The following is a 15,642-nucleotide window of genomic DNA, read 5'->3' as shown; positions in this document are numbered from 1 at the left end:
CATTCATTAAGTTATAATAAGAAAACAAGTTCAAAGCAATATCAAAACATAGAAAACATAAAGCAAAGAACACAAAAACATAGATGTTGAATTCAACTTCATTCTTTTAAACAATCTGAAGTTTCATAATCCATAAGATCGTCTCGTTCATGATTGAAATCATCTTCACCATCTTGATAAGTCATATGAGCTTCAGGATTCTTCCCTTTCAAACTCTCTTGGTAAAGATCAACGAGATGTTTGGGAGTCCTACATGTCTTAGCCCAATGATTATCCATACCACATCTATGGCACACGGATTTGGTCGAGTTTTGTGGCTTGAAAGATGTACCACGGCCTCGGCCATGTCCACGGCCTCCGTAGGAGCCACGGCCATATGAGTTGCCTTGGCCTCGACCAAACGAGTTTTGGTCTCGACCACCACGTCCATGCCATTTTACACGACCACGGTTGTGTTGGCTATCACTCTGGACATGGTTCGACTTTTTCTTAGCCTCTACGGTCGCATGTTCCTCAGGTAATGGGTTTGTTCCAGAAGGTCTCAATTCACTGTTTCTCATCAACTGTTCATTGTTCTGCTCAGCGAGCAAGAGACAAGAGATCAAATTAGCATAAGTTGTGAAGCCCTTCTCACGGTACTGTTGTTGTAACAACACATTGCTTGTGTGGAAGGTGGAAAAAGTTTTCTCAAGCATATCCTTATCCGTCATATCCTCACCACACAGTTTCAATTTTGAAACTATTTTAAACAGGGCCGAGTTATACTCGTCCACAGACTTGAAGTCCTGGATTCTGAGATTCCTCCAATCATACATAGTCTTTGGTAATAAAATCGTTCTCTAGTGATCATATCTCGTTTTCAACTCTGTCCAAAGGTCTAGAGGATTCTCAATAGTCAAATACTGATCTTTAAGACTCTCAATATGATGATGGCGTATAATTAATATCACACTGTATCTATCTTTCTCACTTGCATTATTTCCCTCGGTGATACATTCACCGAGTCCCTTGGATTTTATGATGATCTTAGCATCAAGTGCCCAGTGCACGTAATTATCTCCAGAGAGACTTAGGGCAGCAAAATCCAAGTTGTTGATTTTCGACATCTGAAATCATATGTTTCATAATTTAGATTTAAAAATAATTTAGATTTAAAAGTGTTCAAGCGAATGCAATCAATATGTTCAAGCAATTAGGTTTCTAAGTTCAAACAAGCCTTGCGGCCATGACAAGCCTCACGGCTAAGAACAAGCCTCACGGCTAAGAACAAGCCTCACGGCTAAGAACAAGCCTCACAGCCAAGCAAGAGATGATCATGCAATATTTATTCGTTTACAATCCTAGCATACGATTTCTATATGCAATCAGTTCATACGTGATATGCATGCATGATACAAAACAAGCCACACAGCTATAAGGTATGTCCAAGCAATTCGAATTCTATATGTACATATAGTTATAATGCAAGCCTATCATACGGTTTCTATATGTTCATACGAATTCTAAGTTATATAATTGCAATCAAATAATTAAGCAATGCATCAAGAAGTTAATTTTCTATCAACCTAACGAATCATGTTCAATTTATCAATGCAATTAGGGTTTCCATATAAGCAAGGCCGGTTAGGGTTTAATCAAGACTATCATGCGATTCCAAATTCATTCAATCGGTTTTAATTCAAAACAACCAAATTCGAGGATGAGTTTATCAATCCTAGCAAAACGATTTCTATGTGATCAATCTAACAATACGATCTCATTCAATATCAAAACAAACATTCAGTTTTAATTAATCAAACAAGCTATCATACAATTATAATTTCAAAACAATCAATCGATTTTAATTTAGAACATATATAATACGATTAGGGTTTATATAAAATCGATCATGTCTTTAGCTTTTAGGGTTTGGATCGATTTCTTGCATAACATGTAAGATACATGTATGCGGCTAAGGTATCAAGAATTGGGGTATCGAACATATGATTATGAGCTTCGATTTACTCATTGATGTTATGATCTTTTACCCTATGGTTTCGATTCGGGTTTAAGATTTTATGGTTTCAATTCATATCAAGCAATCAACATTCAATTATGGGTTATCTTTAAGGTTTCGAATTACCTTAACTTCAAGTAGGGTTGAATGGACCTCCAATGAGAAGAAGAACCGCGAGCTGAATATTGAGATTGATAAGCGAACGAGCTGAGGTCGTCTAGAGCTGGAACGGATCGTGAGCTGTCCTTGCTGGTATCGGGAACGCGAGCTGAAGCTGAGATCGTCTGATCACGAACGGAAACAAGCTGTTGTCGCGAGCGGTAGCTGGCTGAGATCGTGTCTCGGGATCGAGCTGAGACGGTCTGAGGTCGCGAGCTGGGATCGTGTCACGAACGGGAACAAGATGAGAATTAGGTTTAGGGTTCGTGATCGGGAGTTCTCAACGGTTAGGGTTTATCGTCGAGGGGATTATGGATTCTTCGGCTAGGGTTTGTTTAGCTTAGGGTTTAGAGCGTGATCGTGCTGATAACGTGTTGTGAAACTAGAGAATAGAATCAATGTTTCTGTATTATTCATAAACATAAGGAGCCCTTTATATATAGAGAATTACACCGTCATAGAATAATGAAAAGACTAGAGAAAAAGAAATACAAATATGGAAAGAGTACAAATCATAAACTAATAAGGAAAAGGAAAGTAGGGTTGGCCGACTCTCTCGCTAGGCGCCGGCTCTCTCTCTCTCTCTCATGTATGGACTGGTTATGGATCGGACCGGTTATGGACATCCACAATATGATTTATAACAAATAACAAATTATTTTTCGAAAGGCTTAAAAAAAGCCCGAAAAATCCTACAGTCCTATAAAGACCGGGTCGAGCTTTGAATTCTAGGCACAAAATATTTTTGGACCGGGCTCAAAATTTTAAGGGCTTAGCAGGTTTGGGCCGGGCTGGGACGGACCGAATTTACACCCCTACCCCCCAAGATATCAACTTTGATAGGGAGTTAAACTGGTGACAATAATCAAAATGTGGTTGGAATGAGCTAAACCAAAGATATATAATTAAGTTCCTCTAGATTCAAGCCTCAACTCAATCACACAGAATAGGAGTTACAATATGAAACAAAAGAGACAAGAGAGGTGACATACATAAGATTAGAGGAGGCATACGGTTCCACTCTTTATTAAAAACCTCACATAAAACACAAGCATTGCTTAGAAACTCCAACACACAAACAAAGACCAAGAAGATGATGATGATCATCATCCTCATCTTAAGCAGGGAATGAATACTTCTCAAGAGTCTCCTTCCAAGCAGGACGGCTGCTAATATCATCCCACCACGCGCTCACGTGCTTCCTGTCTTTGATCATGTAAGCCTTACCGATGGGACCAACCAAGTAATCAGTGAAAGGGAGGTGAGCCAAATCAGCCAAGCTGACGAAATCACCAGCCAAGTACTTGCTCTTCGAGAGATGTGCCTCGTAGACATCGAGCACAGCTGCGAGCTTCTCCTCGCTCTCCTTGATCAGCTTCTCATCGGAAGGGAATCCCATGACTGATGCGAACATTATGTGTAGTGTGAGGTTGAGTAGTGGTGGGTGGAAAGTGGTGGCCTCAACGTCGAGCCATTGCTCAACTTGACCTCTGTCTTCGACGGTTTTGCCTAAAAGGTCAGGTCCTTGTGACCTGTACTTCTCAGCTACGTACCTCATCACCGCACGTGACTCTGTCAACAAAAAAAAAAACATCTCTCAGCATCTCCCATAACATCTTTTACACATGTCTTAATCTAAGATCAAACTTCTAATAAGCCTAAACTGTATCAAGAATCTCAGATCATGTGTTATTAAGCAACCAAGATTGAGTTATTATGTAAGGACGTACCGAAGATCTTGTAGTCACCGTCGACAACAGCAGGAACGGTACCGAAAGGCTGCATAGGAAGAAACAAAGAGAATCATCAGAATTTTGAAATGAGTATTCAGAGGAGATCGAGGAAGGGGAACCTGTAAGGCGAGATAAGCAGGCTGCTTGTGCTCTCCTTTCATGAGATCGACGGGGACGGTCTCGAAGGGAACGCCCTTCTCGATAAGCGTTACCAAAGCACGCTTTGGTGAAGCAAAGTGAGGTCCGTACACCTTTAGCACCATGTTTTCTCTGTCTCTCTTTCTCTTACAAGACACAACAGTTAGATTGTTATTAAGTGATATTGACTCTGTGACTGTGATGATGAGAAGCCATCTTTATAGCGAGGAGCGGGGGCTTTGGCAGATAGAGAGATCATTATTTTTGACATGTGGCGTTGCGTTTTCTTTTGATATTTTCATTCTTACTTTTTTTTTTCTTTTAAACAAAAATAATGTTTTGAGTGTATTATTATGTTATTCAATAATATATTATTATATTTTATTGTGTGGTTGATAAAAAATATATTTTTTGTATAACTAATCCAGTTTACTGTAGATAATTTTTAGCTATTGGAGTATCCGGGAACGGAAATGGGACCATGACACGTAGATCAAAACCAATAAAAGATCTCACAAAACGTGATTTTTTTCTCCTTTTTAACAAAACATAATCGAATAAATATTTGATTGTATAAATAACTAAAAAATTATAGCACTAATTTTTTTTATATCATAAATATATCACACAAGCATCAAAATGATTAAAATATGTTTTATTAAAAAATATAAACTATTTATATTCCTAGAAAATTGGGTTTATTGTTTTTTTCTAAAAACCATATAATTAAAGTTTAAAATAATGAATAATTTTATAAATAATTTTAGGATTTTAAAATAAAATTTGAAGAAAAAAAAATTCATAAAAAATTTGAAAGAAATCCGAGTTAAATATTTTTTTCAATTTTTTTTTCATTTAAATCCTGATTACATTTATATATCTATAGAGTAAAAATATAAATTCTTTTACATTTCTAATGAAACATGTTGGTCATTTTTCTCTTTTTGTGTTTTTTTATATAAACATATTTCATTTTAAAAGATATACCCTAAATAATACTCCTATGGATTGTATTTATTTCATTTACAGTGGATAGTATTTGCAGTTATCTGACCCAGTGGCGGAGGCATCTTGAAGACGGGGAGAGGGGGGGGAGGTTATCTGACCCACATAAAATTTATGAAAGCTAATTTCTGGGCCTATTACCCGTAGAATATCTGACGAAAATAAACCGCATCATGCATACTTTGCTAAAAGAATTAGCGGCACCTAAACCTCATATTGATTGATTTTAAATGTGATTTATATACTATTCTTTTCACTTATCAATAACCACTAGTTTGTAACCTAAAACACTTTTATAATTAATTAAGTTATGTTTGTTTTTATTTTAAAAAAGAAGAAAATAAAGGAGCAAGACAGGGAGAAGAAAACAAAAGATGGGTGGTTCTAAGTAGGTAGGTGTAACCAATAAAAAACGTGAGAGAATGAGCCCCAACGGTTTCTTGAACCACATGCCTCAATTCTCTCTTTGGTAGGTGTGCTTACGACTTGACCAGTCATGTGTTTAAATTAGTCTTGATTGTGTTTAAATTAGTCTTGATTTATTTGTTTCAGTTAAAAGATTTTAACATTTCAACAACAACAACAAAAGTTGAAATAAGATTTCGTTCGAAATTCGGAAATATTCACAGAAAGTAGAACTATAATTTTATAAATAAGATTCTACCACACTAAATATATCAGCGATAAAAAAAAAATTGAAGATGCCTTGCAAATAGTTTTAGCTTTGAACCGGTCTCAGCACCATACCAATCAAAGACCCGGAAGCATCCTCCTAGAGATTCGGTTGATCTCTTTTAATTTCTTTAGCTGTCATTTACTCAAATTGTAATCATTAAGGAAAAAGAAAAAAAAATCTTTAGTCATCATCCCCACTCATTTAGTCACTTTCACAAACAATATTCAGTTACCTAAACCGGCCCAGCACAAACCAGCTAAGCCCATAAATATTTGAGCCCGGTCCGGCTTTTATAGGGCTATAGGGTTTTTCGGCTTTTTGTGGATTTTTTGAAAAATAATTTGTCATTGTCACTTTCATCATTTTAATACATGTGAATTTTCATAAGAAAACAGTTTCATTTAAAAAATATATATAAACTGTATTTAAAATTTTCTTCTTTATCAAAAATTTTATTTTTTCGTATGCTTTAAAAACATATTATAAAAAAAACAAATTTAATAAGATTTAAATAATCAAATATCAATTAAAACTAAACATATAAGAGAAAAAAAATTATGATAAACATGGTCAAACGTTTCATACTTTATATTTTGAAAAAAAACATGTTACACATGAAAGAAGAATGTACATTTGTAAAATTTAAAATATAACACTTGTAATGATGAAACAATAAAGTGCATTAACAACTTTTATATTTGATTTATTAGAGTTTGGATAAAAAATATTAAAATAATATGTCAATACTAATAACGGTTTCGATTACAAAAACGATAATATTTACACTAAAATATAAAATTTCGGGTTTTCAGGCCGACCCTAACCCAAACGGGCTTAGGTCCTAAATACCCAAAACCCAAATGAGCTTAGTCCGAAAGACCTAATTTTTTTTGGGCTTATAAAACTAAACTCAAGCTCGGTAATTTTAGGATTGTGCGGGCTTCGGCCCTAATTGACATGTCTAACTAAACCAAGGACGTTCGTATTTTACATTACTAGATATATACTGACAAGTTCTAGTTACCCTATACCAGTGTCATGGGGATGTAGCTCAGATGGTACAGCGCTCGCTTAGCACTCGAGAGGTACGTGTACAACCCCGCATTTCCACTTTTTCTTTTATTTTTAATCAGTTTTTGTTTGAAAAGTCAAAAGATAAAAGTGGGGTAGTTCGAGCTCCACCATCTTCCGATAAGGCGATAACAACAACAAAGCTCACGTAAGCCTTGAACACCGTATTCTGATCACCTAAGTATTGTAAGAATTTTCTTGTCTTTCGTCTCTTTTAAAAGCTTTGTCTCTTCGTCCTGTTTCTGAACAAACACAAACAAAAAAAGGGAGGAAGAAGAGGATGGAAGCGAAGTACGATCGTGCTACCGAGGTAAAAGCTTTCGACGAAATGAAACTCGGAGTGAAAGGTCTCGTCGACGCCGGAATCTCAGAGATCCCCCGTATCTTCCACCACTCTCATCTCACTTCAACGGCTCCAAACCCACTGCTTCCCTCCTCAACGATGATGATCCCAACGATCGATCTCGGAGGTGGCGTGTTCAACTCCACAGTCACGCGAGAGAGCGTGATCCCGAAGATCAAAGAAGCGGTGGAGAGATACGGGTTCTTCCAGGCGATAAACCATGGGATTCCGGTTGAAGTTATGGACAAGATGAAAGACAGGGTTTGTGGGTTTCATGAACAAGACTCAGACGTGAGGAAGAAGCTCTATACCCGGGATAACACCAAGAAGGTTACTTATAATAGTAACTTCGATCTCTATAGCTCTCCATCTGCCAACTGGAGAGATACTTTAAGTTGTTTCATGTCCCCTGATGTTCCAAGAACAGAAGACTTGCCAGAGATTTGTGGGTAAGAATTAAGTAGATTCGGTTTTAATATGGTAACTATCTTTTAGTATAAACCGAAATATCGAAAAACTGAAGTAAATATACTTCTGTATTCAAAAAAAAGGGTAGCTAGGTATACTTCTAATATGGTACTTAATTTTATAAACCAACATATCAAAAAAACTAAAATTAAAACAGAGCTAAAACCAGACCAGACCGACTCCTAGTAAGAATCATAAAATCTGAACTTGTTTTTTTTTTTTTACGTTATTGATGGATTTTGTAAGTTGTATTGGTCTAAATGTTTTAGGGAGATCATGTTGGAGTATTCAAAGCAAGTGATGGAGTTAGGGGAGCTAATCTTTGAGCTTTTATCAGAAGCTTTAGGGATGGATCCTAACCATTTGAAAGAAATGGATTGCACAAAGGGTTTGTTAATGCTCTCTCACTACTACCCGCCTTGTCCTGAGCCTGACCTAACGTTCGGAACAAGTCAGCACTCAGATAGATCTTTTCTCACTATTCTTCTTCAAGACCACATCGGTGGGCTTCAAGTTCTTCAGGATGGATGTTGGGTGGATGTTCCTCCTGTTCCTCGAGCTCTTCTCATCAACCTTGGAGATTTCTTACAGGTAATTAGTTTTATTATATTGACATGATCAATATATCAAACCATTGATTAATACTCTTTTTGTGATTTTTTTTGGTTACAGCTTATAACGAATGACAAGTTTTTGAGCGTGGAGCATAGGGTTTTGGCTAACAGAGGTGACGAGCCTCGTGTTTCGGTAGCATCATTCTTTGTGCATCTTTTGCCGAGTTTTCGAGTATATGGACCGATGAAAGAGCTTTTGTCTGAACAAAATCCTCCCAAGTATAGAGACACTACCGTCACTGAGTACACGAGACATTACATGGCAAGAGGGCTTGATGGGAACTCTGTGTTGCATCAATTCAAGATCTGATCAAAGCTTTGGACAGACTTACGTATCCAAAGTCTTCTAGGCAATTTCAGATTAGTATGTAGCATGCTGAAACAAATACACCTGCCTCGGCCAGGACTTCCAATCGAAACGAGGAGCTATGATGATTCCATCTCGCATATTCCCATGCAAGATTTTGTTGCTTGTATGATATACATATCCGTTTTGTTGGTAGTATTTTGATTGTTTCTAGATCATTTGTCAAACGTAAGATTGTATATATAATGCTTTAAAGACGAGATTATTAGTGAATATCTAATGTTTTATCATGAAGTCAAGTCACAGATGACAATGTCTGCACGGATTTACAAGATGAGGAGATTAAAGTGAAGACTGTCTCGCTCAATAATGTTATAAGTTAAATGAGAGATTATTGTCTAGTAAAAAAACAGAATAAAACATGTTCTATAAGGTGTTGCAAGCTTCATTATAATCCCATCTATATCCATATTTATAAAATTTTATACGATTATAGATAATTTTCTAAATTCTATAATTCTTTGGTACATTTAAACCTTATAAAGTAAATAAATACAATAAGCCGTTTGTTAAAAATTTCTTTATAAGACCTTTCAAAGCTTTACAAATTTTTGTAACACTTTCCAAAACATTACAAACTCGTTGTTCCTTTATTTTAGAGTCATACTAGGAGTTAATTCGCGCTACGCGCGTGGCTATTTTGATTTTTTAAATGTTAACTATATAGCTATTCATTTGGACGTTGTATTCTGAACAACAACAAAATTCTAAATTGTATGTTTGTGTGAATACTTATTTCTTTAGAAAAAAACAGAAAACTATACAATTTTCATATAGATGTTTCATATAGTTTTCTATTTTTTATATTATATATTTACTTATTATTTAATTTTTCTTATATTGTAGAGCAATTCTTTATAATAATCACTTTTAAGTTTTTGTCACAAAATAGTCATCAATAAGGAAAATGACCAAAATAACTCATTTTATTTTGAAATTTTAATATTTATTTATTATTTTTCATAATTTGAAATCATATCTTCAAAACTCCACCTCGTAACTCTAAACCCTAACTCTAGATTATTTAACCTTATGGCATAGATGTATGTTTACTCTTTAATAAATGTTTAATTCAGATAAATGTTTAATTCAGTTTTTTTATTTTTTATATTGTATATTTAATTACTGTTTATCTTTTCTTATTTTGTATATTTGTTTATTCTAAATTTCTTGCTTTTATATCAATGATAATATTACGATATAAATTTAATATAAATTTTATTTCTTATATACTATATTTACTTAATATTTATTTTTTCTTATATTTTATATTTACTTTTTATAATATGTAATATTTCTATATGATTAATATTACTAACAATAATATTAAAATATTACATTATATTACATTATATTACATTATAAATCTATTATAATATTAGAATAAAAATAAATTATCATAATAATATTACTTATTATTTATTTTTATGCTAATATTTTTATGTCTTATAGTCTATATTTACTAATTATTTATTTTACTATACATTTTTCAGATAGATGTTTAATTTAGTTTATCCAGTTCTGGTATTGTATATTTACTTATTGTGTATTTTTCTTTATACTGTATATTTACCTATTCTAATATTATGGTAGAAGTTTAATATAACATTTGTATTTCTTATATTGTATATTTACTTATTATTTATTTTACAATACATTTTTTTAGAGATATATTTAATTTAGTCTTTTCATTTCTTAATTGTATTTTACCTATTTTTATTTTTTTCTTACACTGTATATTTACTTATTCTAATTTTCTTGCTTTTATATCAAATGATAATATTACGATAGATGTTTAATGTGATAAAAAAATATTATTTTATATTGTATGCTTATTTTTCTTATATTGTATATTTACTTACAAAAATATTTGAAAATAATAAAATGTCAAACTATACATTTTGCAGATATTGTATGCTTATTTTTCTTATATTGTATATTTACTTATTGTGCATTTTTCTTTATATTGTATATTTACTTATTTTAATATTACGGTAATGTTTAAGATTATATTTGTATTTCTTATATTGTATATTTACTTATTATTTATTTTACTATACATTTTTTCCAGAGATATGTTTAATTTAGTATTTTCATTTCTTAATTGTATTTTAATCTTTTTTTTCTTATACTGTATATTTACTTATTCTAATTTTCTTGCTTTTATATCAAATGATAATATTATGATAGATGTTTAATGTGATTAAAAAAATATGATCTTATATTGTATGCTTATTTTTCTTATATTGTATATTTACTTACAAAAAAATTTGAAAATAATAAAATGATTTTTTTATTTTTTGACAACAAGACATTTACAGACTCATATTGACTCTGTAAACCAGATCGGCAACTCCGCATCCATATGAACGACGAAAGACGGTTGTTTCCTAGCACTACGTGCCAAACTATCCCCCCGTATGTTCTCCGTTCGGGGTACATAGATGATATCTGAGTTGTGGAAGCTTCTTCGTAAAAGCTTAATATTTTCTAGGTAGCTTTAAAATGCTGGCCATTCTTTTGGTTCCGAAACCATCTTCAACAATTGAGAACAATTCGTTGCAAACGTAACCTGAAACTGTCGTAAGTTCTTCATACATTCCATTGCCCAAATCAACGCTTCCACCTCCGAGTGAAGAGATGATAGACACGCCCTTACATTCCTTACCCCTAATAAACCATCAAAACCCGGTAAGGTACTATACCATCCTTGGCCCGAAAATAGTTCCTTTTCTTTCCATGAACCATCTATAAAACACCAACGTCCTGTAGCTTCTAATGTGTGTCTGGTCAGTATTTGGCTCTCCCTTGTTTGATCAGTGACTATCTGTGCTTCAGCTCAAAGTGTCGATTCCAGTTCTGCTAATCAAAGTGTTTCCCTTGGATCCATATCCAGATTACTAAACACCTTATTGTTTCGACCTTTCCATATATACCATAATATCCACGCGAATTGGTGATCGTCCATCTTTGGAGTAATTCTCCAAAAGAGATGATCCATGTTACCAAAAAACGAATAAGTAGGGAAAAGGTCTGGATTTGATGGTATCTTAGATAATGCCCATACTTGACGTGCTGGAGGGCATTCAAAAAATACATGATTTATCGATTCCTCCGGGTCCCCACATCGAGTACAACAAATATCTCCTTGTATTCCTCTCCCCTGAAGATTCTTCATTACCGCTATACAGCCTGAAAGGAGTTGCCATAAGAAATGTCTTAACTTCGGCGGGCACCGCACTTCCCAACAGAAAGCTTTTAACGTATCCACTGTAGGTCCATAAAATTCTGGTGATTTTTCCTTATCAGGATAAACCCGTTCCAATTGATATCCCGATTTGACCGAATATTTTCCGAAAATAATAAAATGTTAAACTATACATTTTCAGATAGACGTTTAATGTAGTTTTTTTTAATTTTTTATATTGTGTATTTACTTATCTAATTGTTTTGTTTTATATCAAATTATAATATTACGATAGATGTTTAATCTAATATTTCTATTTCTTATATTATATATTTACTTATTATTTATATTATTATATATATATTTAGATAGAGGTTTAATGTATTTTTTTGTATTTTTTATATTGTATATTTACTTATAATATTTTTTTATATTTTATATTTAATTATTCTAATATTATAATTGATGTTTAATGTAATATTTTTATAATGTAAATTCACTTTTATTTATTTAACTATAAATTTTTAAGATATATGTTTAATTTAGTTTTTCCATTTTTTATATTCTGTATTTACTTACTGTTTATCTTTTCTTATTTTTATATTTATTTATTCTAAATTTCTTAGTTTTATATCAATGATAATATTATGATATATACTTATGTAATATTTTTTTATTTCTTATATACTATATTTACTTATTATTTATTTTTCTTATATTTTATATTTACTTATTCTAATAATACGATAATGTTTAGCATAATATTTCTAATTCTTATATTTTGTATTTAGTTATTATTTTATAAATGTTTAATTTAGTTTTTTCATTTCTCAATTTTATATTTACTTATTCTATTTTTTTTGTTTTTATATCAAATGATAATATTATGATAGATGTTTAATGTAATATCTCTATTTATTATATTGTATATTCATTTATTATTTATTTTTCCTTATATTGTATATTTACTTATTATTGTTTAATGCAATGTTTCTATTTCTTATATTTTTTATTTACTTATTATATATATTTTTTATATTGCAAATTTACTTATTATTCATTTTCTATTTATTTCTCAATTGTATATTTACTTATTCTAATTTTTTTTATAACAAATGATAATATTATGATAGATGTTTAATGTAATATCTCTATTTATTATATTGTATATTTACTTATTATTTATTTTTCTTTATATTGTATATTTAATTATTATTGTTTAATGTAATGTTTATATTTCTTATATTGTTTATTTAGTTATTATCTATATTTTTTATATTACAAATTTATTTATTATTTATTTTATATTTCTTAAATAATAAATGCCACATGTTATATTTTGGGAGAATTTTTCCGCTGATATGGACGCTCTATGGAACCTCAAAAGGTCTCTTTTATTAGTATAGATTGCAAATTTACTTATTATTTATTTTATATTTTTTAAATAATAATGCCACGTGTTATCTTTCGGGAGAATTTTTTCGCTGATGTGGACGCTCCCTGGAGCCTCGAAAGCTCCATTTTATTAGTATAGATAGCCTTATCTCTAAAATATATTATTTGAGAAGTTAGTTTCTTATGTGTCGCTTTCACATTAATTCTCACGATGATTGATTACATTGATACCCTTAATGAATTAAAAATATTACATTTAAAATACTATTATTATTATTTTTATTTATTTTCTTTTTTAAAATTTTGCAAAACACATATACATATAATAAAAAAAGAAAACGTTTCTAAATTTTAAAAAACGAATTGAAAAATGAAAATATATGTATATCTTATGTGATTTCATAAAAAAGAAAAGAGAAAGTTCACAAAATAGTAATATTACATTTAAAAATATTTTCTTTATATCTATATTTTCTTAGATAAAAAATATAAATTTGTATATATCTTTCTTGACCCATACGGAAAAAAAAATTGGGTCAAAAGAAAATGCTATTTTGGAGTTAGTTACTTTTTGTAGTTTTATTTATTTTTATTTCAAGTTGGATGAAAAGTTTAATACAAAGGCGGAAAAAAAAATCCTAATAACTTGGTCCCGGGCATCCCTTTTTCAGTTGAAACCACAGAACATAGGGTTTTCCCAGGAAGCGTCACAGCCTAGGTCTGGACCTGTCCAAGATTACCCACTGCTGCCCTTGTGTCAGAAGAAATGGTTCGATCTTCTTATTTTTCTTTCTCGAACAGATAGATCCATAAATCGGGATCCTAATGCATATAGATACAAATGGTCAAATAGAACATGAAACTGTAAGCTCCCACACAGTGGGAGGAGCCCTGGGCTCTGACCGCATGCCTGTTGAAGAATGAGCTGACGACTCATCACCTACTTTGATTTCACGTTTCTGTGAAATATATACACGAATTATTTCTGGGTTATAACTTGAACCCCTCTTTTTCTGAACCCATCTCACATCAATAACTCGACCTCTACCACCTATAGGCAATTTTAAATAAGTTTCTTTTGAAGTTGATACTTGAATGCCAAGTATGGCCCGTAATAATCTATCTTCCGGAGCTGAAAGGATAGCAGTTTTAGAAGAAGGATGGAGCAGAATGATAGAAGATAAGTTGCTGGAAATCAAATATGTAAATAGTCGAGTTATTGCATTTCTCTCACAAACTATCAATTTCATAAGAGAAGAAATATCGTTTTTAGAAGCTGATGGCTATCATAAGTGATTCCTAACATATCATAAGATTTTCGTTCTTGAAAATCCGTACTTTTTCAAACCCAGAAAAGGCCTTAGTATTCTTTCTTCAAAGGCGTTCCCTGGGTAAGAAATAAATTCAATCATATTTTTTTTTGATAAAAAAAAATCAATTTTGAATCCAAGATTTTATTTTTCTTATATAATTATCATGTATGTGAGGAATAATTATCATCCAAAATATTTCTTAATTTCAAAAATTTTAATTATTTAGTGGCAATTGGAATGACATTAACTCCTATATATTTATTATCTATGTCACGTCAAATATTCCATAGATACAAGTTAATTAATGCCAAGTTTTTTTTCTTTTTATTATGGACCCCGAGAGTTATTTCTTTCAATCTCTATTCCTCGGTTTGTTTGCAAATCCCCAAGCTGTGGCACTGATGACTTTGTTACCTTTTCTCGATTCTTTGAATATTGATTATGTTATAAAAGTAATGGAAAAGTCTTATCTTTATTCATAACATAGATGTTCCTTATATAGGAGATTACACCGTCATAGATAAATGAAAAGATTACAAATCATAATCTCTTGGTTATGAGCCATCCACAATCTGGTTTATAACACTTCCCCTTGGATGTCATAACCATTTAGAGCTTGTAATGTGCTTTAATGTTGCCTCATTAAAACCTTACCAGGAAAACTCAATTGGGACAAAACCATGGTGAAGGAAAAAAAGTACAACACACACTATTCCCTCCGATTTGGACATTACTGAAGGTCCCTTGGACCTCTCCAATTTTCTGCAATCCGTGGGTGATGAAGATCTTGGGCAGAATATGTTTCGTCCTCGAACATGATAGTTGGTTCTTCTTTACCAATCATGCCACAATCTGATCGAACATATTGAGTTATCGACCTCAAATACACACACACGAAATCTTGGATGATGTTGCTGTGATATGCGTGTACCACCATGTGTAAAACATAATCTGTCTGAAAACAAATCAACAAAACCAAATAATCTCTCTTTGTGATGGTTAGTATAAAATAAACCAAAATCAAAGGCTTCTTCATCGTCCTTCTTATGGACCAATCAGATCAGTGTTTAAAACAAAACTACTGCATCGTCCATCTCAGAACTAAATGGACTTCTTTATCGTCCACCTTTGGACTGAATGGATCAGTATCTAAAACAAGTGATCTCACGCCCATGTA

General features: G+C 32.1%; 2 protein-coding genes across 4 annotated transcripts; one reads left to right on the top strand and one right to left on the bottom strand.

Moving 5' to 3' along the window:
• Positions 1 to 98: 98 nt before the first annotated feature.
• LOC106406178 lies at positions 99 to 4,274 on the bottom strand. The gene is made up of 5 exons (XM_013846791.2): positions 4,008 to 4,274; positions 3,886 to 3,934; positions 3,292 to 3,727; positions 2,123 to 2,371; positions 99 to 801 (listed from the first exon to the last, which is right to left on the bottom strand). Exons 1-5 carry the CDS (start codon positions 4,149 to 4,151, stop codon positions 99 to 101), a joined length of 1,581 nt encoding a protein of 526 aa, XP_013702245.1. The 5' UTR covers positions 4,152 to 4,274.
• Positions 4,275 to 6,837: 2,563 nt separating this feature from the next.
• Positions 6,838 to 8,804, top strand: LOC106406472 (probable 2-oxoacid dependent dioxygenase). 3 transcript variants are annotated; one of them, XM_013847146.3, is made up of 4 exons: positions 6,838 to 6,926; positions 7,045 to 7,570; positions 7,859 to 8,180; positions 8,262 to 8,804. In XM_013847146.3, exons 2-4 carry the CDS (start codon positions 7,059 to 7,061, stop codon positions 8,511 to 8,513), a joined length of 1,086 nt encoding a protein of 361 aa, XP_013702600.1. In that variant the 5' UTR covers positions 6,838 to 6,926; positions 7,045 to 7,058; the 3' UTR covers positions 8,514 to 8,804. The 3 variants fall into 3 exon arrangements, with proteins under 3 accessions (XP_013702600.1, XP_013702601.1, XP_048609948.1); XM_013847147.3 differs by having other exon boundaries at positions 6,850 to 6,964; XM_048753991.1 differs by having other exon boundaries at positions 6,870 to 7,570.
• Positions 8,805 to 15,642: the final 6,838 nt, after the last annotated feature.

Source organism: Brassica napus, chromosome C4, assembly GCF_020379485.1.
Source record: "Brassica napus cultivar Da-Ae chromosome C4, Da-Ae, whole genome shotgun sequence".
NCBI lineage: Eukaryota > Viridiplantae > Streptophyta > Magnoliopsida > Brassicales > Brassicaceae > Brassica > Brassica napus.
This window is presented reverse-complemented; position numbering and strand designations above follow the sequence as displayed.